The sequence below is a fragment of the Phyllostomus hastatus genome, unplaced genomic scaffold (assembly GCF_019186645.2).
Source record: "Phyllostomus hastatus isolate PE091 unplaced genomic scaffold, TTU_PhHast_1.1 phas_scaffold_501, whole genome shotgun sequence".
Taxonomy (NCBI): Eukaryota; Metazoa; Chordata; class Mammalia; order Chiroptera; family Phyllostomidae; genus Phyllostomus; species Phyllostomus hastatus.
In genome coordinates, this window is record NW_025334033.1 from 36,490,409 (window position 1) to 36,515,550 (window position 25,142).

The 25,142-nt window shown below is 35.8% G+C and overlaps 1 protein-coding gene across 1 annotated transcript in view; it reads right to left on the bottom strand.

Moving 5' to 3' along the window:
- Positions 1 to 1,012: 1,012 nt before the first annotated feature.
- The window catches only part of DLGAP5 (DLG associated protein 5), a 41,865-nt gene continuing 17,735 nt past the window's right edge, over positions 1,013 to 25,142 (bottom strand). The window contains exons 9-19 of the mRNA XM_045822945.1: positions 23,801 to 23,925; positions 22,847 to 22,973; positions 21,064 to 21,149; positions 20,156 to 20,316; positions 16,389 to 16,478; positions 13,773 to 13,992; positions 11,067 to 11,250; positions 9,240 to 9,300; positions 8,235 to 8,427; positions 7,354 to 7,400; positions 1,013 to 1,495 (exon numbers count right to left, since the gene is read on the bottom strand). Of these exons, the coding sequence (XP_045678901.1) occupies positions 1,355 to 1,495; positions 7,354 to 7,400; positions 8,235 to 8,427; positions 9,240 to 9,300; positions 11,067 to 11,250; positions 13,773 to 13,992; positions 16,389 to 16,478; positions 20,156 to 20,316; positions 21,064 to 21,149; positions 22,847 to 22,973; positions 23,801 to 23,925 (1,435 nt within the window). The 3' untranslated portion in view covers positions 1,013 to 1,354. The remainder of the gene's footprint in view (positions 1,496 to 7,353; positions 7,401 to 8,234; positions 8,428 to 9,239; positions 9,301 to 11,066; positions 11,251 to 13,772; positions 13,993 to 16,388; positions 16,479 to 20,155; positions 20,317 to 21,063; positions 21,150 to 22,846; positions 22,974 to 23,800; positions 23,926 to 25,142) is intronic.

Below are 25,142 nucleotides of genomic sequence, written 5' to 3' on the forward strand. Positions count from 1 at the left end.
TAGAACAGAAAGTTGGACCTTGATGCCATCACTGAGCTGTTGATTGTAAAATGCCGAGAATCACCCTGACGACTTGTGAAATAAATTTCCTTATTGTTAAGCCCGTTTGAGTTAATTTTACTATTACGTAATAGCCCCAAACTTTCTAAATGATTCAATAATATATCTTCTTAAACCTACCCCCCAATCATCTTTACTGACATTGTCTTATTCTCATCTACATTGTTTCATTAGGTGGCATAGATTCTAAGTCTTGGATTATTTTGTACCAACCTCTTTTACATGTCCATGGCCCTGGGCCCCTAGAAAACCCTCACTTTTATATATGCTTCTTTGCATATGCATGTACAAAGAAGCATATATAAAATGCATTCATTATATATGCAATCATTAATGAATTCTGCATATTTTGCTTGAATTGTTCATTATGAATAAAAGCAATTTTTATCTTTTGGTAAGACTTAGGCATTTAGAGAACATTCTTCTAAGATGGCACCCCACATAGCCTCCCAACTGCTTGCATGGATTTAATAAACAAAAATACATGTGTTTCCTTGTTTGAAAACCCCTAGTCTTAGGGGGCTGATCCACAGTTTCTGTTTATTGGTCAACCTGTTTGAAGGCAGACATAACTGGACAAGGGTCTGGTCACAAACCTCAGCGACGCTGAATCTTCTCGGTGCTCTGTTACTCTGATGGCCCTGTCTGCTACAAACCTATAGGTAAGAGTTTTATAAAAGAGAAATACTTCAAACACATAAAGTGATTGATGTAATTGTCTTCAAAGAAGGCATTTCCTTCAGAACCTGTCATGTTCAAGGGGAAAATAAAAAAGGAGAACTCAATGGGCACCTATTTAACATTGGAAATGGCAACATGGAAACTGACATCAGAATCCAGAAAACTCACCTATAGAAACTCAGTATAACCTGGAAAATGCAATATGCAAAGCTGTTCCACATCGACAAATTGAAAGTTCAAACTAAAAGTAAATTACGAAAGGACACAAATATTTCTGTCAAAGTTTAGTACTATATTTTGATTAAGCTGAAGAGTATTCATAAGCTCTGAGTAAGCATTCTTAGCTTTAAGCGTATACATTTTAAAGAAGAAAGTCAAGGCATGGTACACGTTTTATTCTGCATGGCTATTGTACAAAATATCCCCACTTCCCTTGAGAAATGGCACCACATCCAAAACACACTTTGATGAACACTGAATATTAAAACATTCCATGACACTATATAAATGAATAGAAGTGAACAAAAATACAAAGTCTTCATCCTTTTGGTATTCTAAGAATACACCACAGCATTGATAATATGAAGGAAAATGTTTGGAATTATTTTTAAATTCAAACTTCTTCTGGTTGTTCTCCACTGAGGGGCCTTAGAGGTGAAAAGGTAATCAGGTTACCACCGAAGGAAATGTGTTTGGCCTGTTCTCGCCGTCTCCTCCCCACAGGAGTGAATGGGTTACTGCAGTTGAGGCCTGGCTGGAGGACAAGTTCAGAGAAGTCACTTAAAGCATCAAGAGTTTCACCAATTTACTTCAACATTGCAAATGAACCGCAAATTATAACGTCAATACTATTTCCCCACACAATAAAATTATTAGTAACATAATGATTGAGCAACTTTCCAGATCTAATTTCAAATACATAGCTTTCAACTGAAAGAGGTATATTAATTAATACATGCCTAAAAGGTGATCAGGAATAGGTAAATGCACTTCAGCAGCATATTGCACGATGAATAAAAGTTGTGTGGGCGGATTTCACAAGCCCACTATAACCATACAATAGCACTTAATAGGCCTTTTACTAGAATGTGATCCTGCTGAGATCCTTTTTCTTTGTTCCCCCTCAAATCCTACTTTGGGTTCAAATGATGCTACAGAATAAGTAATAGTTCTAAAATAGATGAACCTATAAAATTTTTTAATATAATTTCTAATATTTATGGAAGTGGAAAAGAATTCACAAGGAGACTAAATTATAAGGAAGATTTATCAACAAGATAATGTATGACTGTGAAGCAATTTTAATTGTATTATTAACATACTAAAAACAGAATAATATTTTTCTAGACTTAGTTATAATATCATATAAGAAACATTCAGAATTCAGATCTGACTTAATCAGAATTAAGTCACATATATATAAATTGGCCTTATGCTAAAGTCCCTGACCCTCTAGGCCTCAGCCTATAATCAAAGAAAGGTGAGGGCAAGAAAGAAAGAACAGCAACAAACTTCATTCTGCTCTGGAGATCCAGGGTGGCCCAGGGCCTGAATGCAAAGAAGGCATCTTTGAAAGATAATGAAAGCCAAGATATACGGAGGTCCTTACGGAACTAGTGGCTTAAGGAAGCCAGGCAATAGTTGCTGTTTGACCCTATACTTGCCTTAATGAAATTTTTATATTCTGAGATCAAAGCTGAACAAATCAAGGCCATCTCCTGACCCATTTTGAGATTTTTTTTCTTGAGGTAGGCCAATATTGTTACGAATGTCCCTCTTAGAACCACTTTTGCTGCATCCTGTATATTTTGTTATGTTGTATTTCTGTTCTAATGTATCTCTAGGTATTCTTGATTTCTTTGGTGACACAGTGTTTGTTCAGCAGCATATTGTTTAACCTTCATGTTTTTGTGTTTCTTCCAATTTTCTTCTTGTAATTGATATAACTTCAATCTTCTTGAATTTATTTATTTTTAAAAAAGATTTTAGTTATTTCTTTCTAGAGAGAGGAAGGGAGGGAGAGAAATATCAATGTGTGGTTGCCTTTCATGTGCCCTCTACTGGGGACCCGGCCTGCAACCCAGGCCTGTGCCCTGACTGGGAATCAAACTCGTGACCTTTGCTTTGCAGTCCGGCGCTCAACCCACTGAGCCACACCAGCCAAGGCTTTGTGAATTTATTAAGATTTGTGTACTAGTCTATCCTGGAGAATGTTCTGTGCGCACTTAAGACTGTGTATTCTGCCATTTTTGGATGGAATATTCTGTATATATTAAGCCATCTGATCTAATGCATCACTTAAGCTTGATGTTTCTTTTTACTCTTTTTACTTTTATTAGCATTTCTTTTCATCTTAATTTACTCATGGTCCATAAGTTTTGTTTCTTCAGTTTCTACTGGGATATTTTTCTTCTGTGAATCCTCTTGTGGTTTAGGGACTATCTGCTCTTTTTCACTAAGGATCATCACAATGTGACAGGGAGAGCTTCATGTATGGGTTAATCCACCCATGAGCTCTAAGTTCTGTGTCACATCTAAGTTCAGTTCTGTTTTGTTCATCTGGATGTGCTCAATGACCAGAGAATCTACATCTAAACCCTTAACATCATTATTACTCTCTGCATTTTTAAGCCTGCATAGCAAAAATTCAGCACTCTTTCTTGGTGACCGACCCTGTGTCCAGGCCCACTGTTTGGCCTGGGGTCACCTACTAACTCCACCATTATCACAACAGAATGGCACACATTGCTTCTGTAAAGTAACATCGTTAGGTTCTTGGTGGCTTTTTGGATATGCATATCCTTGATGGGCAGTTTCATGAGTGTTCTTAAAGTGAACACAAAGATGTTAACCTATTGATTTGCATGAGTTTGTGGGGTTTCTGGGTCAAGTGAATAGCAAACCATTTTCAGAGGCCACCTCTGGCTGCTTTCAGAAAGAGTAGTCCAGCCCTGGCTGGTGTGGCTTAGTAGACTGAGCACACCGAAAGGTTGATGATTCGATTCCTAATCAAGGTGCATGCCTGAATTGTGGGCCAGGCCCCCAATTATGGGTGTGAAAGAGGCAACCAGTTGATGTTTCTTTCATACATCGCTGTTTTTCTCCCTCTTTCTCTCTCTAAAAATAAATAAACAAAATCTTAAAAAAAAAGTATAGCCCTGGCTGGCGTAGCTCAGTGGATTGAGCGTGGGCTGCGAACCAAAGTGTCGCAGGTTCGATTCCCAGCCAGGGCACATGCCTGGGTTGCAGGCCATGACCCCCAGCAACTGCACACTGATGTTTCTCTCTCTCTCTCTTTCTCCCTCCCTTCCCTCTCTAAAAATAAATAAGTCTTAAAAAAAAAGTATACTTCAATATTTTCTAAATGATTTTCTGTTTGATCTATTGCTGTAAGTGGGTGTTAATGTACCCTACAGTTATTTAATTGCTTTAATTTTCTCTTTTTAAGTCCATTAATATTGCATTTATATTTATAAATGTTACATCTTCTTGCTAGGTTGATCCCTTTATGATTGTGCAGAGTCCTTCTTTGTCTTTTATTATAGTCTTTGTTGTTTTTTTTTTTTTTCAAAAAAATTTTAAAGATTTTATTTATTTATTTTTTGGGAGAAGGAAAGGGGCAGGGAAGGAAACAGAGAGAGAGAGAAACATCAATGTGTGGTTGCCTCTCACACTCACAACCCCTACTGGGGACATGTCCCACACTCCAGGCATGTGCCCTGTCTGGTAACTGAACCAGCGACCTTTTACTTTGTAGGCTGGCACTCAATCCACTGAGCCACACCAGCCAGGGCTACAGTCTTTGTTTTAAAGTCTACTTTTTTCTGATATGAGTATAGCCACACCAGCTTTCTTTTCATTTCCATTTGCATAGAATATCTTTTCCCATCCTTCATACTCAGTCTCTGCATGTCCTTATTTCAGAAGTCTCTTGCAGGCAGCATATAGATGGATCTCGTATTTTTTTTTTTCCTTTAAATCCATTCAGCCACTATGTGTTTTGGTTGGCAAATTTAGTCTATTTATATTTAAGTTTGTTATTGATAAGCATCATATTTTTCAGACTATAACTCACACCACCCCCATTTGGGAGGAAAATGGATGTGTGTCTTATAGTCCGAATGTAGCTTACCTGGCTCTCTGGGTGTGAGGGAGAGGGGCAGTGGTAGTGGAGTGGGGTCACAGGTTATTAAATATTTTACCAAATTATTTGCTTCAAAATTGTTTTTCCTATTTTTCCCCTCTAAAACCTAGGCACGTCTTATGGTCAGGTGCATCTTATAGCCCTAAAAATATGGTACATACTTATTGCCATTTGTTAATTGTTTTCTGGCTGTTTTTGTAATTCCTCTCTGTTCCTCTTTACTCTTTCTCTCTTCCTTGTGATTTGATGGTTTTCTTTTTATATTTTTTAGTCTTAATTTTTAATTAATTTATTTCTTAATTTACTTATTTTTCTTTTTTTTAATTGTTGTTCAAGTACAGTTGTCTCCATTTTCCCCCCACCAGGATGGTTTTCTTTACTGTTATGTTTAGATTCCTTTCTCATTTTCTTTTGTGTGCTTAGTATAATTTAAAAAATTCTTCTTGGTGGTTACCATGAAGTTCACATATTATATAACATCTATATATAACAGTCTCTTTTAAATTGACAGCAATTTAAATCTGAATACAGTCCAAAGCTTTACACTGTTGCTTCCCCCAACCCTACAGGCTTTATTTTTGATAACACATTTGACATCTTTTTATTTTCTGCTTCCCTTTACTAATTATAGTAATTTTAGTTAATTTTACTACTTTTGCCTTTTAACCCTCATACTTGTTTTATAAATGATTGATCAACTCCCATTACTGTATATTTACATTTTTCAGTGAGATTTTCTATGTTTTCTTATTAACTAGTGCTTTTTCTTTTCAGCTTAGAAAAGTCCCTTTAACATTTGTGTAGGCTGGTTTAATGGTGTTGAACTCCTTTACTTTTTCTTTATCTGGGAAACTCTTAATCTCATCCTCAATTCTGAGTGATAACTCTTCTGGGTAGAGAATTCTCGGTTGGAAATTTTTTTCTTTCAGCACTTTGAATGGGTCATGCCACTCACCTTAGGTTCATAATGTTTCTGCTGAATTCCCTTGTATGTGATAAGTTGTTTTTCTCTTGCTGCTTTTAAGATTCTCTCTTTATCTTTAACATTTGTCATTTTCATTATAATGTCTTTTGATGTATGTTTCTTTGGGTTCATCTTATTTGGAACTCTGGGCTTTCTGGGCCTGGATGTCTGTTTCCTTCACTAGGGTAAGGAACTTTACAGCCATTATTTCTTCAAATAATTTTTTTGGTTCTCTCTCTCTCTTCTCCTTCTGGGGCCCTTACAATGCAAATGACATTCTGCTTGCTGTTGTCCCAGGGGTCACTTAGGGTATTTTTACTTTTAAAAATTCTTTTTCATTTTACTTCTCCGTCTGCATGTGTTCCATTGCTTTGTCTTCCAGCTCATTGATTTGCACTTCATGTTTATCCAGTGTGCTGCTAAACCCTTCTAGAAAATTTTTCATTTCAGTTATAACTTCTGTTCGGTACCTTCTATCTCCTTGTGGAAGTTCTCACTGAATTCATTGATTCTCCTCCCATGTTTGGTGAGCATCTTTATGACAATTACTTTGAACTCTTTTATCAGGTAGGTTGCTTAGCTCTGTTTTATTAAGGTCCTTGACCCATTTGGCAGTAGGCCCTGCAAATTTCAAGGTAAACCAGAGTTGCTGACCCTGGCTACACATTAAAATCACCTGATGAAGGCCCTACTACAGATCACTGAGATAAAAATATCTGGGTAAAGGGCTACAAACCAATACTGTAAACAGTAGGCAATAGAGTACTTTTTCATTCATGCTATAGTTAATACAAATCAGAGCTCTGCCTACAGAGGAATTTCCAATTAATAAGGTAAATAGATTCCTGAAATTATAATATGTTAAGAATATAATAATTCATATTATTCCCCTAATAAGAGATTAAATGTGCTCAGTGTACACTGTGTGTCTATGTGTACCTGTGCATATACATAAATTAACATGCAGAGATGAGAGCTTTCACAGAAGGGCTTCACAGAAAGACTAATGTTTGAACTGGACTTAAAAATAGCAGATTACCAAGAGAGCTTCCAGTTAAAATAGCCTCCAAATAAATATGGTAATCTAAAAGAAATAGAATGAAAATAACTAATGATGACTGAAGGTAGAACAGACATTATCTCCCCAACTGCAAACTTCAGGTGGGCAGATACTTTATGCTATATTTTTCTTGCATCACTTAGAAATCCCTAACATGATCCAAGCCAAGTATTCAATCAATTTGCCATAACAAATTTGATTCATAAAACACGTAGGGAAATAAATCTTCAGAATTTAGAAATAAAAATTACTATATTTTAAAGTATATAAGCATGAAATTTTGCTCCCATTTTGATAAAAATGTACAAATACATTTTATAATAAAGAAAACAATGACAAGATGTAAATTTTAAACTTTGTACACAAATCAAAAAGTAATACTCATTTTATAAAACAAATATTTAAGTATTTAAAGAAACTTTCCAAATTACGTGGAAAACTTACTGAATCAAGAAGTTGGCATTCGGTAGTGAGATTTTTATCAAGTAATACTGAAATACAAAAAAAAAGAATATTTTTAACTTTTTAAAGACTATTCTTGTGCTTAAGGGTTGTTAGAAATTAACAAAGCATTAAGAAATATGAAAAGTTCCATATTATCAAATGCTAAGACAAAAATATAGGTCATCTTATGCTATAACACTTTTTAAAGTGTGTTTGCATTTCTTAATAAAATTCTTATCCTTAATTTCAGTCTAAAAAGAGTCTTCTGTAAGCAAATCTCATGCCTGTAATATTAAAGGCGCCCAAAAGATGCTAGATGAAGAACATAGCTGGAATCCTTTAAATGTCTGGCCAAAGTAGTATTCATTTTGTCTTAGGCCCCAGCCAGAACAGCACTGCTGAGTAGCAGATGAAATTAGGTGAAACCATCAGACATTATAACAAAAATGAAAGAGCCATTTCCTAATGCAGAGCAATCACAACAAAGTAGGCAGGAATAAACATTAGGGAAGAAAAATAGGGCATTTGGAAGGATGGTTTGAGGATGTTTGCATTGAAAGGAGAACTAAAAAAAAAAAAAACTTGAGGGAATTTTTTCTAACTCTGAATTTTCACAAACAGTAAAGGTCTAATGTAAAATGCTACTTATTCCAACATGGACTAGTATCTGCTGTTGATTTTTAATAAGTCCACCTCAAAAGATTTTGTGGGGAGGGAGAATAGGGTGCTACAACACAAACTAATTCTCATAAAATATTTACTGTGACTGTCCAATTTTCAATCTTCATTCTGAGAAACTGGTACCCAGGGATACTTACAATATACATTAGTGTTAACTTCATTTATTTAGTAAAGCCTCAAATATATTAACAGGACCTCACCTGACTGTGAAATTTTAATCTCTTCTTCCTGTGAGATGCTATTTTGTGGTGGTATATTTTTTTCAGGGCTACTCATCAAAACATCCTGTGTTGTTATTGAAGAATTTATGACAACCACTTCACCAACAGGTAGAGGCAAACTCATTCTTTCACTGGGTGAACAATCCATCTCAAAGTTTATCTTACTTACATCCTAGAAATAAAAATGATTATATTTAATTATCAAACATTAGAACAATTAGAAAAAGTCTTATTGCTTTAATAAAAATAGCCCAGGCTGGTGTGGCTTAGTGGATTGAGTGCCAGCCTGTGAACCAAAGTGTCACTGGTTTGATTCCCAGTCAGGGCTCATGCCTGAATTTTGGGCCAGGTCCCCAGTAGGGGTGCATGAGAGGCAACCACATATTGATGTTTCTCTCCCTCTCCTTCCTCCCTTCCCTTCTCTCTAAAAATAAACAAATAAAAAAAATGATAAAAATGGATGACATTCTAAATGCAGGCTAAAGAACATTGTAAACCCTACTATCTTGCTTCTTAAATAATTAGTTCAGATAATAACAGCAATAGTATGATTAAAGGAAAGTTTCTCAGTAATACCTGTACTCACTTCAGAGATTGGCAAACATGTTCTGTGAAGTGCCTGACAGCACATTTTTTTTAAAGGCTTTTTGAGCCATAGAGTCTCTGCCACAACTACTCAAGTCTATTCTATTGCAAAGGCAACCAAATATAATACATAATAAATAAATACATAAGTAAGAACATAAATAAATGTGGCTTTGTTATAATAAAAAATAAAAATAATAATCTTGGTTTGAGTTAGAGAATATGAAATGACACTACAGTCTCAAACAAGCTAAAGGCCTTTGAAACATGAACTCTCATTTTATATTACTGATTTTAGATTTCCAGTGGAAGTTATAGGGGTTGTTTATGGAGTTACTATACACAATAACATAAATAGATAACATGCTGGGCTATCTACTACACTAGAATAAGACTCACATGGTTTCCTTCAGTTAAATCTTGTAATCTAGGACACAGAGCATCTTCTACTATGCTGTTCCTGAAAAAAGAAAAAAAAAATAGCACTGTACTCAGATAATCATATTGCTATCTTTTGTACTGGAGACTATCCTTTACGATAAAAAATGGAGCCTGGTTCAAGATCAGGCCTGATCCGAATAGGTTAGTTTGGGGCTATAGCTACGACAGGGTGGTTTTACAAACCAACTGTATTCTTCCCCAGAAAGCTCACGAGCCTGTTTCCATGTTGGTCACTTCACCAGCAATTCTCTGAACCTCAGCCAAATCCAGAACTGCATACCAGAGAAGGTTAGGAGAAAGCTGACTTCTAGGGGAACGAAGTGGGAGGATGAAACAATAACTCAACTATTGTGTAGCTGGAGTTGGCTACATTTACTAGTTAGTTATAGTGTATATAGCACATAATCCTAATGTTCTTATCTTGTACTTTATTAAAAATACCTGTTGCAACCTCTTCCAAGTTGTGGGGTTATGTGTATATGTGCACATACACACGTGTACATATATGTATATATAATACACACATATACACATATTTTTTTTTCAATTCTTCTAGTTTTCAGTTTCACTTTGCTTTCATTGCATGAAGTTTACTTGTAAGATGCTCTCTTTCAGGACTATTTTTGGGAATTAAGTAAAAAATTTTTAAAGAGTGCCTGTAATATCACCTAAATACAATTATGGACCTTCTTAGCACAAGATAATAAACTACAAGATATACAAAGTAAAAGAACTTGCATTTAAGAAATGATGATAAATTGGTATTTTATAATCCATAGACTTCTAGAACATCTGAAATATTTTAGTCCCCACACAGGCTCAATAATACTTTGGTTTATACAAAAAATTAAAAATTCTAAACTTGTTTTATGAACTATTTAAGAACAATAAATTCATTTGTTTCCCCTGTCTCAATTCATAGGGCATTCTTTATATTTTGACAGCTTTGTTTGCTGCAATGACTGAGTATTCAATGTTGTCTCATCCCCAGGTTAATAATAAATCCAATAGTCCTCCCTTGGCTCCAGACTACAATTTTATTTTCTACTTATTTTAAAGTATCTTTTCCTATCAGACTTCTGGTACATTTACATTCATGAACAAGGACCAAACAGGTAATTCTGATGCCATTTGTGCTAAGCAGTAGAAAGAGTGCAAGCAGCATCCAGTGTCACTGATTGTAAGTTGAATTTGGGTGCATTACTAACTTATGCAGTTTTCTCACTTGAAAAATGGGATCTAGTACCTCCCAGGGTTGTCATGAGGATTAAATGAAATGGCACATGCTAAGAACCTAGAACTATGTGTAGCCAGCCCCTAATAATCGTTCAGTGCACATTAGCTCCCCCTTCTCCCATGTTCTGCCACCTGTGAAGACAGCATTCTCAAGACACTTTTTATAAAGGCTGGTACAAATGCCTCCCTCTCAATGACCCTGTAAGGAGGCATCAATACTGCTCTTTGTAGATGATGAAAGTGAAGTAAAGTTACATTAACTTGTCAAGCACTAAGTTGCAGTCTGTTTAGCACCAAAGGACACTATAATAATTTCTTTTCTTTTTAGTTCTATGGTATTCTTTGCCCATCTAAATATGACCGTTCAGCAATCTGGAATCCTAAGCCTTAGTTTTCTCACTTATAAAAGAGGTACTGCCTATATGTTACAGGGCCATTATGAAATTAAATAAAAAATATATGGCTTGCATATTTTAGCAGGTTAACAATCTGAAATAGTATTTCATGTCAGCATCTAATTAAATTCTTAATAACACAGTAAAGAGATACCTGTTTTCAGGAATGTTTGAAAGCAAAATCTTCTCATCAGCATGTCCCCTTCTGGCACTTTGAGGCTCAGGAGCTGCTGGTGGGTGTACAAGGCCCACATCAGCCCTGCTGTCAGACACAGCTTTGCTCACAGACTTAGGTGTCCAAAGTCTTTGGGAAAGACGTTCAGAAGAGACAGAATGACCTAGAAGATGAAACCACCCTAACATCAAAAGTTCTTTCATTCATTTTTCATTACGACTAGGAAGACAGTGCAAATTCTTCCTATTCCCCTACTAACTACACTCTTTCTATTGTAAAATAGTGTTTGTTAAAGTCAAATGCCCAGAACCTTCAGTTAAAGACAGTATTGAACACACACATCACACCCTGCTTCCTATCAACATCCTCCTACCATAAGCAGTAAGAGATCACTTTAAAAGGCAGAATGCTACAAAGATGGAGGAAATTAAAGCAGAGACAATAACCAGAAAATTATGGAAGCTGTAATAAAGTTGAGTAAGTGAAATTTTACTTAGTATATTCGAGAAAATAAATCCTAAGCAACCAGTGAGGGAAGGAGAAAGTCAACCCAATTTATACCACAGCGCCCCTCAAAAGAACTGCTGGCCTCAAGTGTGTCTGGAAGTGGAGAAGAAGATTGGTTCAAAGTCACTTCAAGGGACAATTAGAGCCCGGGATGCTTTCCTCACTCCCCACAGCTGGGCAACTGTCATCTACCCGCCCCTCCCCAAAAAATCAGAGAACTGGAGGCACATTTCACCAAAAAGGGAAACAGAGGGTCTCTGATTTAGAAGATAACAGGTAAGGTTGAAAGATGAGCACTGTATAGAAAACAAGGGGATTAAGTGAGTATTTACAAATAAACTGTGGGGCACTCAGGGCCCCCTGCCTACCTCCCCTCCCACCCCCATGGCTCCTGACAGACTGGCAGCCAGAATGGCAGTGAATTATATCCCCCGGGCAGCAGACCGAAAGATTATTCTCTGGGGAATCTAGCCCAGGAGAAAAGACAGAAACAGTGACATGCAGGTTCGCGGCACAGGGGCGCGCAGCTACACCGCGCACAGTGCGGTGCCCACGCGTGCACTGCCACGCAGAGCCCCGCTCCCGCCATGAGCGGCTGCGCCGCGAGCTGCGGGCGCCGGAGGAAAGCCTCTCATGTGAGAGAGACCAAAACCAGACAGATGAAAGTATCTTGGAACAAATATGGACTATGTGGGGGAAAGAAACACAAAAGCTCTTGTTAATGCCCTCAGAAAGATAAGACAGTGCAGTCTTATCAGTGCAGTGTCGTCTACACGAGTACAGCCTGTGCTGAAATGAGACATTCCACGAATGAGGAAGAACTATTGGGAATTAAAAACATGACAGCTAACATGAAGTTGAGGAAATCCAGAGAGCAGAAGAAAATGTTAAGTACAGGAAAGAATGATAAAAGTAGTCTATTTACCAAGAGAAAAGTATGTATTTCTGGGAAAAAAAAAAAAAATCAGAGAAAACAAAGGCGAGTAAATCAAAGGAGTAATTCAAGAAAAAACCAACACTTGTTCAGAGAAGGCCGTAAACAAGACTTCAAAACTCTGTGAAGAATTACTAATCACTACGTTGTACACCTGAAACTAATTGTATGTCCACTCTAACCTAAAAGTTTTAAAAAGTAAAAGTAGTTGCCTCTAGGGAGTGACAATGGTATGAGAGGCCTTTGTGGGAGACTTCTGTTTTGTAATGAGCCTCATAGCTAAGTGCTCCATAGGTAAAACTCAATTTTAAAAAGATCAACTTTTGCCATAAACTTTTATCTCCCTAGTTACACATGCAGAGTTGGGAAAAACAGACAGTGATCGGCTCATAGCTGTGGAAACCTCTAGGATCCTTGAGGTAGTAGTAGCAAGTAGTAGCAAGCAGCCTTGTTATTAGCAGTGAGGCCATTCCTAAACTGAGGTGATAAATTTACATTTTCCTGTAAATATTAGAGAGCAGCTAAGCTTTATTTTCAGAAAACTTCCTAGTGGAGACAGTTAAATAAGAGGGAGAAAACAGCTCTTCAACTGATCAGTACTCAAAGAGGCTTTGGGCCCTTTCTCCTTGAAAATGAATATCTAGCTCTTAAAGCACTGACAGAAGCACCTACTGAGATAGAAGGAACAGACCACTTCAACAGTGCCCTCTCATCCTATGGCTAATAAACTCAATCTAATAAAGATAGTCTATGAAAAATTGCTCTCGAAAAATACACCAACAGTTAGAAAATTATAAGAATTGTTTCCTGAAATATTTTAAAATTAGAAAACTAGTATGTTTACAGTTTATCCAAAAGATCAAAGTTTTATACAAATTAAAACCAAAACCACCCTCCATAAGTTTCATTTTAAAGCACAGTAGAGAAGTGTGATAGTTTATGACCAAGTTTCCTTTGTATTTCAAATTCTAATCCAGCTTCGAAAATCATCTAACTTCTCACGCTCCCATCATGTTCCTTACCTCCTGAGATCCTGATCTACCTCATAGGATTGTGGGGTTAAGAGGTAATGACAGATGTGAAGTCATTTAGAAAGCATGCAGTTTGCATGTATTTGTAAGTATGTAGTCTTTCCAGAAATCACAGAAAGCTTATATCCCTTCATGTAAAAACTATTTTTCACTTCTTATACAACCTCCCATCCAACCAAGATACTATTAAGTGGCCTCAGCAGAAAAACGAACCTGAGAATGATTTAACAGGACTTTCAACTCTGAAAAATCCAGCATCAAACACTATTTTATCAACTTCCTTTGGTACCACAGAGGCTGCTGCCTCAGTATGTTCTTCCTGCTTAATTCTCTGTCTCATTGCATTTTTTATGGCAGCAAGGCGATTTCTAGCTGCAATTCTTCCACCATCATCCTGTTTTGGTTTGCTTGATGTACCCGAGACAACTTTTTTCTGCAAAAAGAAATTATGGCATTTATTAAAAGCACTCATTACTACTTTGTAAGAAAAAATAGAACATACATAAAATATTTCACACATTCATCATACACTTATCAAGTTCCTAGTATGTGCTGAGAGTCAAAAGGTAAAAGACAAAGTCCCTGCTCTCAAGGAGTTCATAACTTCACAGTGGAAGAGCTATATAAGGACAGAGAGGACAAATGTCATGTTAGAGACAAATTCAGAGGGCTATAGGAGAACATAAAGATAACACCTAAACCAGTCTCCAGAGGCATCAAGAAAGGCTTATAGGAAGTTGCACCGAAGCCGAAATCAGAGTTGGCCAGGCTGAACAATGAGGGGAGGAAAGAGCTCGATAGAGAAGATAGCGTGTTTGCGAAACCAAAAGCAAAAGAAACAGGAAGGAATTGGCAAGATCAGCAACAGCTAGATTATAAAATTCCTTACTTGTAACCATTTTATGGAGACACATTTATACAGAGAACAAAGGAATAGAGATTACTGATGATTTTTAATCAAGAGATTAAGATTATTGTATTTGCATTTTAGCAAGGTCACTCCGGCTATAGCCTGGGTGCTACAAGCCACAGAGAAAGGAGATAACTACAATGATGTAGGGGAGACGATGATGGTCCTTAAACAGGGAGAAATGAAAAAAAGTGAAGAGATACTTAAGAGGCCCAGCTGAGAGGACCTACCCTTCTAGATGGGTGTGGAGTGGAGACAGTGACATAGAGAAGGGAAAGAACCAAAGAACATACCCAGGTTTTGATTTTGGTCATGCCATTCTCTGAGACAGGGATGCATCAGTGTGTGGAGACGATTTCAATTTGAGATATAATGATTTTAAGGTGACTGAGTCAGGATATATAGACCTTAGCAGTGAGTGTGGTCTGAAACACAGATTTGGGAATCTTCAAAGGGTGGGTGGGATTGCACAGGAAGACTCAGGAAGGAGAGAAGAGAGTTGAGGTAGGAACTCTGAATAGGACAAACTTTAAAGGGATAAATGAAAAAGCAAAACTTTGCAAACATGACTGAAGAATGGGCACAGAGGTAGGAGGAAAGTCAATAGAATATAATTTTAAGAAAGAGCAAGTAAGCTGTATTTAACACGGCAGAGGGATTATTTTATAAATAAGTGTCTAATAACTTCAGCAACTACTGGATCAATAACCTTGGTGATACCTGTTCTGGAGGCATAGAGAGGGGTAAAGCTGAAGTGCAGTGAGTTGAATAAAGACAGAGTACAGACAACTTTTTCAAGAAGAAAAATGGGAACAGAGGTACAGAACAGAGGGAGGTGTGGATATCATGCATTTTTTTTAATGGAAACATACATAAGATTCTAAAGTTGTCTAAAAACTAATGGGAAAAAAAGAAAAGGGAAAACAAGGCTGAATGATATAAGAAGTCAATGAATAAGAAGCAGGAGGGAATGGTATGAAAGTACAGTGGCCTATAAAATAAAGTAGGAGAGAGACATCTGGTGATAAGGGGCAGAATTACAAGACGCAGATATAATGCTATACTCATACAGCCATTATCTACATCACTGATATTAATGTTTCCATGACTCAATACTCAATATTCAATACGAAATATCCACAGTAGTTTCAAAATGTTCAAGCATCTTTCACTGTTTAGTGGGTGCGATACTCATTCAATCAGTTTCATCACTGTCCTCAGAGTCCTTGTCATAAGACTTCATTGCTGCGATACTTTTATGAGGTTCTTTCAGTACGCTAACGTCTTTAACACATTCAAAACAGTTTCTACTGGACCACATAGCATAATAAAGAACCAACCTTGAAATCTGATTTTACAACCACAGGCATTTTTCCAAAATCTAAAAGAAAAACTGGCAATGCTCTAAGGTGGTTTGAGAAATATTCATTTGAACCAAAAACTGAGTTAAAACATTACTAGAAAAAAAATTACTACAAATAGATTAAGAATGGAATCTATCATGTTAACAAAGATAAGTTTACTGAGAAAATAATAGGAAATTTTACAAGATAAAGTATATGGAAGAAGGCAGAAGTTATTTACTACGACTAATAGCAGTAACATACATACATACATACACATAAGCAGAGTTTAAAGAAGACAACACATATGCACATATCCACTACTCAGCAACTCAGAAGCTGTCAGGGTACCCCAATTCAATCACGGACTCTCTCTTTCTCCCTCCAAAAATAACCATTCTGAATTTTGTGTTCATTATTTCCTTATTGCTTCTTCAAATACAATCAAGAATTATAAGTAACATATGGGAACTTAGTTTGCAAAATGATGAAAATATGAAGCTAAAAGTTTTTAAAGGTTAAAAATAAAAAAATCATTAAAATATAAGAGTCTATAATAGAAAATGAAAAACTTACCCGAAAGACCTTTTTGCTTGTATTATTATTTTGCCACCCAGATTCCTCAAGTTTGGCCAGATTGTTGAATTTTTGGTTTACATCTTCTATCTGTTAATAAAGTACAAATTTATCAGTTTAATGTTAACCATATTAACATTACAAACTAATGAACTGAGACTTCCAAAAAAACAGAGTGACTTGGACTGGTGACAGATAAATCAGACTAAATCGTCCTGACCAGTGTGGCTCCATTGGTTGGGCATCATCCCACAAACCAAAAAGTTGCTGGTTCAATTCCAGGTTAGGGAGCATGCCTAGGCTGCAGGTTCAATTCCCAGCTGGGGCATGTGTAAGAGGCAACCGAACAATGTTTCTCAAGTCAATGTTCTTCTCCTTCTCTTTGTCCCTCCTCTCCCCTCTAATAAATAAATAAATAAATATTTTTAAAAACTAAGAAAAAACAATTATACTAAGTTATTCTCAATTTAGTATTCAAACAAGAATTCTTAATGGTAAAATTGTTCACTGTCATTTTTGGTCTCATAAACTTTCAAAATCTACATAAAGGATGTCATACATGAGTAACTCTCCTAAATAATTTTTGGTCACTAAAATGGTAGGAGAGATATTCTATATTACACAATGTCAACACAAGTTCTGTCTTTTTTAAAACAGTTTATTTTCCTTTTGAAGGATATACTGGTTGCTTCCCAGTTTTGGCAATTAAGAATAAAGCTGCTATAAACACATGTATATGTTTTTGTCTAAACATATGTTTTCAACTCTTTTGGGTGAATAGCAAGAAGTGTAATTGCTGAATCCTATGGTAAAAGTGTGTTTAGTTTTGTAAGAGACTGCCGAACTGTCTTCCAAAGGGGCTGTCCTATTTTGCATTCCTACCAGCAATGAACAAGAATTCCCGTGGCTCCCTACCCTCACCAGCATTTGGTGCTATCAATATCATTCTAATAGGTACATGGTGCTTCACTGTAGTTATAATCGGCAATTCCCTACTAACATATGATGTTGAGCATCTTACCTTTCATATGCTGATCTTCTTTGCTCAAGTGTCTATTAGGTCTTTTGCCTATTTTTAAATCAAGTTGTTTTCTTATTGTTGAGTTTTAAGAGGTCTTTGTATATTTTGAAGAACAGCATCTTTATCAAATGTGTGTCTTTTGCTAATATTTTCTCCCAATCTGTGGTTTATCTTCTCAATTCTCATGACACACTCATTTTAAAAGATTCAAATAATGTACTAGCAGGATGGGAATGCATGATCCCTATTCTTCTGGTATTTCCATTCTCCCCCAAAGTGGTAAACATGCTTTGAGTCCCCTTACTATGCATTTATATGCAGAGGTACTCACAATCTGTCTCTCAAAAAATGTAAATGACAGCCCTGGCTGGTGTAGTTCAGTGGGTTGGGTATCCTCCCGTAAACCAAAAGGTCACAGGTTGGATTCCTGGTCAGGGCACATGGCTGGGTTACAGGCCAGGTCTCCGGTTAGGAATCAATGTTTCTCTCACACATTGATGTTTCTCTCCCTCTCCTTTTCCCTCCCTTCCCCTCTAAAAAATAAATAAATAAAATCTTTGAAAATATGTAAATGTCAAAAGGACTCAGGATTACGCTTATCACATTCATTTTCAACAAAAGTGTAAATGCAATTCAATAAGAATACTTTTTTCAACAAACAGTGCTGGGAAAACTGGATATCCAAAAGAAAAAAGATGAACGTAGACTCTTACCTACACCACAGACAAAAATGAACGCCAAATGGATTATAGACTCATTGAAGTGTAGGAGCTAAAAGTATAACACTTTAAGAAGAAAACGTAAGAGAAAATCTCTGCGGCCAGTAGTCAGGCCAAAATAGTTCTTAGCTATGATGCCAATACCACAATAAAAGGGAAAAAAACCTGATAAACTGAGCTTCATCAAAAATAAAAATGTTTGATGGGAGTAAAAGACAGAAAACTGTACTTGAACAACAATTAAAAATAATGTTTGCATTTCAAAAGACACCATTAAGAAAATTAAAACACAAGCCACAAATTGGGAGAACATATTTTCAAACAGTATTTCTGATAAAGAACTTGTATACAGAATATATAAAGAACACTTATAACTCAAAAATACAAAGACAAACCCAGTTTTAAAAATGGACAAAAGGTTTGAATAGACATTTCACCAAAGAAGACATATGAATGGCTAATAAATACATGAAAAGGTACTTAATATTTTTACACTAGGGAAATGCAAATCAAAATTCAAAGGGATACTTTGCCCACAGTAGGATGCTATACTAAAAAAACAGAAAATAACAAATACTGGTAAGGATGTGGAGAAATAGGAACACTCATACATTGTTGGTGGGAATGTAAAATGGTTTAATTACTTTGGAAAACAGTTTGGCAGTTTCTTAAAAAGTTAAACATAAATTTACCACATGATCCAGAAAAATCTAGGTATCTACCCAAGACAAATGAAAACATAAGTCTATGCTAAGATTTGTATGTGAATATTCATGGGACATTATTCATAATTACCAAATACTGGAAACAACCTTATTGGCCATCAGCTGGTGAATGAAGAGTGATATATCCAAACAACTACTACTCAGCAATGATAAACAACGAAGTGCAGATAAAGCTACAATGTGGAGGAACCTCAACAACATCATGCTATGTGAAAGCCAGATACAAAAGACCAGGCACCATATCATTCTATTTAATATAAAATGTCCAGAAAAAGAAATTCTACAAAGTAAGTAGATTTAGTGGTTGCTTGGGAATGGGAATGCAAACAGGCAGGAAGGATCTTCTTGTGATGATGAAATGTTCTAAAGCTGGACTGTGGTGACGGCTGTACAATTGCAAATTTTACTAAAAATCGCTGAATTGTACACATAGCACAGGCAAATTTTATATGTAGATTATACCTTAATATACCTCTTCATAAGCAAGCAAACAAACAAACAAACAAATACCCCAGGAACCAACCTGAAAAAGTTCCCATTGGAAAGTGAGCATCAATAAAAAGTGTAAACAATGCAACACATCAAATACCTTTAAATCCATAAATAATGAGACTAAAAGATGAAATTAAATGGTCATTATTAAAGGACGCCATTGAACCAACTCATTATTATAAAAACTGGTAAATATATTAAAACTGGTCATAAAGTAATGCTCACATCATTATGACTGATGATTGTTAGCTACTAGTTATTGAAAGAATATTTTATACATTTATTTCTGAAATAAGCATAAAAAGCTAGAGAATATCATCTCCTCCACACCTTTACTGATCTTCCTAGTATTTCCCTCTATTGTAGCATTTTTTTACATTAGACTAGAATTATACATGGTATCTGACTCACTAATAAAACCATAAAACTCCTCTGGGACAAAGAACGTGCCTTCAACTCCTAGTACAGTGCCTGGCACACAACAGGAACTCAACGACGGCTAGATGAACTGAACTACTAAACTACATTTACTCATTTTCTCACATGTATAGTCAGAGACTATTCAACAGTTGACTATAAGCTCAATTTCCAACCATATAGAAATTATCCTGACAATATGGGGGAAAAGAGGACAACAGTCATAAAATGTAGACAGTATTTTATGGTTTATAAAGGTACTATGTAATATCTCATGTACCATTATAGGTACTTAAGCAGCTACTATTACCTCCATTTTACCACTGTTACCTCATTTAAAGAAAAAAAGACTGGACTCAAAAGTTAGGGCATTCCAAATGCTTGACCACATACCTGAAAACTAACCATATCCCAAAATCCATCCAGATCTGTACAGGTAATCTCCTTTTTACCCCGTTTATGTTCACAATCATCCACTAGTCCTTCGAACTGTTTGAACCTTTCTTTCATAAGGAGTCTTGTTTGACCAACTGCTGTGAGAATAAGTTCTTTAGCTAAAGGAAATAAGAGGTTTTTATAAGTTAAAGGACAAAACAGAAACTTTACTGCCAGTCAACCAGTTGCTAAGAAGACCTCACTCTGAATGTCCTATCAAATTCTTAACTTAAAGCAAAATAAAAATTGTTACAAAATGTTGTCATACAAATACTGAGCATTAACTCTGCTTCAATTACTGCTAAAAATGAGCAATATTTATTCTCCTAAATACTGTTACATAGCAAACAGCCTTGCACCCTTCCTTGTTTTGTAAGAATCCAACCTCAAAATCCTCATTGCACATCAGTAGTTAAGAAAGGCCTCACAGTGACAGCACACAAGTGACTTTTTTTCTAAACAGCTTCCCCAAATAAGTAAGATTAAGGAACTTTTCAGAAAATCTGTTCCACATTGATTTAAGTAATTTTCATTCAGAAAATATTTTTGTATAATTAAACAATACCAGATATGGGTGTCACTCACAGAGACATATGAAGAAAATCTAATAATAAAATAGGCAAAGGTCTAACTCTCAGGAATGATAGTCAATATTCTAATTACTTACATCTTTTAAGTCATGTATCAGTTTAGCAGAGATATTAGTGAACATATATTGAGATGAAAAAATTGTCACTATTTTCAAAAACAAAGTATAAAGCTGGAAAACACCAGATTTTTAAGTTTCAGGTTAGTGTAACCACATTAAGATTAAAAAAAAAAAGATAAATCTAAAACATAAAATATATATATAAATGTTCCCTTACCATCATCTGGAATGTCCAATTCAAGCTTCCTGTCCCATTCCAGGCACTGAGAAGTTAACTTCTCAGTTTCTGACTGGAGAATAGTTCTAAAATTATGACATACATTTCAGTTTTACAAATGTTTCTCACACTAATATCTAAGTATTAGCATTATGACAGTTATATAATATTAATGTCCAAGAGTTGATGCTTAATTATTTTATCAACTGTGATATACTGAAACCCCCCAATTATAAGTAGATATCCTATATATGTCCATCCTTCTACATCTAAGTATTAGGCTGTGCCTGTCCAAAGGCAGTGGCTCTCAACTGGAGTCAATGCCCCCAGCCCCACACCTTTGGGGACTCTGGAGGCATTCTTGTCTGGAACTAGAGGAGTACTACTGGCCAGGGATGCTATGAAGCATCGTATAGTGCAGAGGACTGCCCCCACCTCCACAAGAATTATCCCATCTAAAATGTCATCAGTGCCAAGGTTGAGAAACCCTGGCCTAAGCGTAAATTTATATTTATAAATGTATAAGCGTGTATTTCTTTATAAAAAGTATCCTAGCAGGAGAAACCGAGGATAATTCTTTGTTCCTTACAAGAAAAATTTAGCTGTTTATATTTAGTGGCACAAAAGAGAACACCTTAATGAGAAAGGAGCCACGGCTTAGATCTGACATTTGTCAGTTGGCGGCGTCTGGAGGCACTGCTTAGCGTCAGTTCAGCAATACAGTGGACTAGGTAGTCTCTAAAATCCCTCACAAATCTAAACCTGATGCTCTAACAACAATTCGAATGGCTCTCAAATATATAAAAAGATACTCATTCGTCATACAGCAAATGAATATTAAAACTATAGCAAGATAATATTTCCTATTTGATTGGCGAAGCTCAAAAAATTAATATTGCATTGGAAAGGGGTATTAGAATTTTCCTGCTACATTTACTCAAGAATAATAATATGTAAAAGCTTCCTATGTGATGTGGAGTGTTAGGGTCCATCTCCAATTGTTTCCAAAGCATTTAGATGGCATAACTGAAGTTCCCCAAACACGATGTTAATTTTCACACTTCAAAGTTACAGAAACATAATTCTATCTCATGAGTTAGAGGGTCAAAGAGCCTCCTAGCAACTCCAGTACACATTAACTTGGATTCTTTGTGGGAGGCAAACAAGTGAGAAAACAGGAACTGCCATACCTTGCTGGAAGGAAATGTCAATTAAGATCTTTACATATTTGCACATGAAAAAACTGAAAAGCATACAGGTTGTTCTTTGAAGCCTTGATTGTAATAGTAATAGAGTAAACTGAATGTCAATGACCAGCTACAGGAACCAATTTATTAAGTAAATTGTGGTACATACATATAATTGGATACTGTGTGGCCATTACAAAAACACACACAAAAGCAACAACATGAGGAAGTTCTTCAAGTACTAAAATAGAATGTTTCTTACATGAAAAATAAATGAAAATGAAATATATGCTATTGCATATATAGACAAAGAAAAATATGCTTATGTTTATCTACATATGCCTTGTCTATCTCTGGAAATATTCAGAAGAAATGAGTAACACTTGCTTCCATGGAAGCTTCCAAGTATGGATGGGGTTGGGAGGCAGAGTTGGGGAAAAAGACTTCTCACTTGTACCTTTTTCTGCCTTTTGAAATTACCCAAAGTCAGCTTCCCTGAAGTTCAACTATTACATTAAGGTTAAAAATAGTTAAATTTTGGTTTAAATGTCTAGATATTAATACAAAATTTTCACACTAGGAACAAATGGACAAACCTGAAATATGGCACATCATGCTGTGGCTGAGATATCTGATCTTCATGTATTTCAAGTGATGGGGCTTCTTTCACTGGAAGGCCACTTGAATTTTTTATAGTAGTTTCATTTTTATTTAAGACATTTTCTATAGATTAAAGAAAATATTATATATACATTTCTTTTTTTGCAAGCATTAATTTTTATTCCTTTAAGAACAGAGCTTTGAGATATATACCACAAAAATGGTTATAAATACAAGAAGAAATGGACAGATCCAAAATAATTAGGGGAACCATTAACACAACTTTAGAAACTGACATAGAATAAAATATACAAAACAGGAGGATTTGAATATACAGCTGACAAGCTTAACCTAATAGATACATAAAAAACAAATTTCCTAACAGAACATAAAAGCTGTTTCCAAACACCCATGGGACATTTACAAGATAGAACATTTATTAGGTCACAAAGAATTTCCACGGCCTATGACCATAGTACTAACTTGGCCAAATATAATATACACTCACTCACTCTTGTTAACATACAGACACATACATTTACATCAGGAGTCCAGAGCTAACACTGTGTGGGGTGGTGACATAATAGATGCATACATATAAACTTCAAAGTAGCAACTCCTAAAAATTACAAGCCCCACAACAAAATTTTTTTAATCCTTCAATTTTTTTCAGTGTTGAATTTTAAAATTTAATTTCTGCTTCAATGATTTCATTCAACACACCTCTAAAGTATCTCTCAATATTTTCATCTCTTCACATTTACAGTCATGCCTCCTCCTCTCCTCTTGCTCATGCCAACTGCCCCTCTCCAGATCTTTCCACATGCTTTCCGATCTCTTCTGACCCTGAGATCACATCCTTGAACTATATGGTGAAAGGGGCTCTAAAACAATTAACTAATAAATCATAATGCAGAAAAGCAAGTACAAATTTAATTGAAATACCATACCTTTATTCCAAACTGTTAGAGAATCCAGAGGATATTGTAATTTTGAATCTTGATATACTGCCTTGGCAGAGTAAATTTCACATTTTTGTGCCCATATTTCCTGTGTTGCATCTTGAATCTTATCACTAAAAACAACAGCAAAAATAGATTTCATGAAATGTGAACCCCATTTCTCAGATTAAAGGATTTCAAAATTATGTTGCTTTTGAACAACATGGGATAAAACAGAAATTAGTTTCTATTTTTTAAAAATGTGTCTATTCTATAGGGAAAATTTTTTAAAAATATATTTTATTTATTTTTAGAGAGAGGGGAAGGGAAGGAGAAAGAGAGGGAGAGAGACATCAATGTGTGGTTGCCTCTCACATGATCCCCACTGGGGACCTGGCCCACAACCCAGGAATATGCCCTGACTGGGGATCAAACCAGAGACCCTTTGTTTCACAGCCCATGCTCAGTGCACTGAACTACACCCGCCAGGGCTCTATAGGGAAAAATTTTAAACACCGTAGTGGGAATGTCCATCTTTACTAACTGTAATGAGATCTAAAGATTCTGAAGATCTCTCCCTCTCTCTCTTTTTTAAAGATTTTATGTATTTATTTTTAGAGAGATGGGGAAAGGAAGGAGAAAGAGAGGGAGTGAAACATCAATGTATGGTTGCCTCTAACACACCCCATACTGGGGATATGGCCTGCAACCCAGGCATGTACCCTGACTGGGAAATCAAACCATGATGCTTTGGCTAGCAGGCCTGAGGTCAATCCACTAAGCTGCACCAGCCAGGGCAGATTCTGAAGATCTCTTAATAAAACATAAGTACTTAGTCTTGGAGCAGTTTTCAATAAATTTGCTGCCAGCCAGTTTTTGCAAAATAAACTTGTTCCTTCTTTTAAAAGATTCTGACTTTCTCCCACTCCCCCCAACTTTGCAAGCTATTTTTGTCTTTAGAGATAAGTTTTTCTAAAGTAATACTCAGCGAGCAAAAAACAAAAAAAAAAATAAATGAAATTTTAAAAACCACAAACAAAAAAAATCAAACAACATGTCACCTTTGGTATTAGAGCAATTTCTTCTTTCTAAAAATTTATTTCTAAGTATTATAATACTCACTTATTAAAACCAACCCCCCCCACTTATTGTACCATAAAAATAATGATAACACATAGGAAATATCAAAGCTATCAAATACATTATTGTAGCCTTCTGAAAAAAATTTTTTTAGAAGATCAAATTTTCATGTTTTATAATTAACATCATTTACTAACTAAATAATAACTTTGAAAAGCACAGGACAGCCCTGGCAGGTGTAGCTCAATGGATTAAGGTGGGCTGCCAGAGG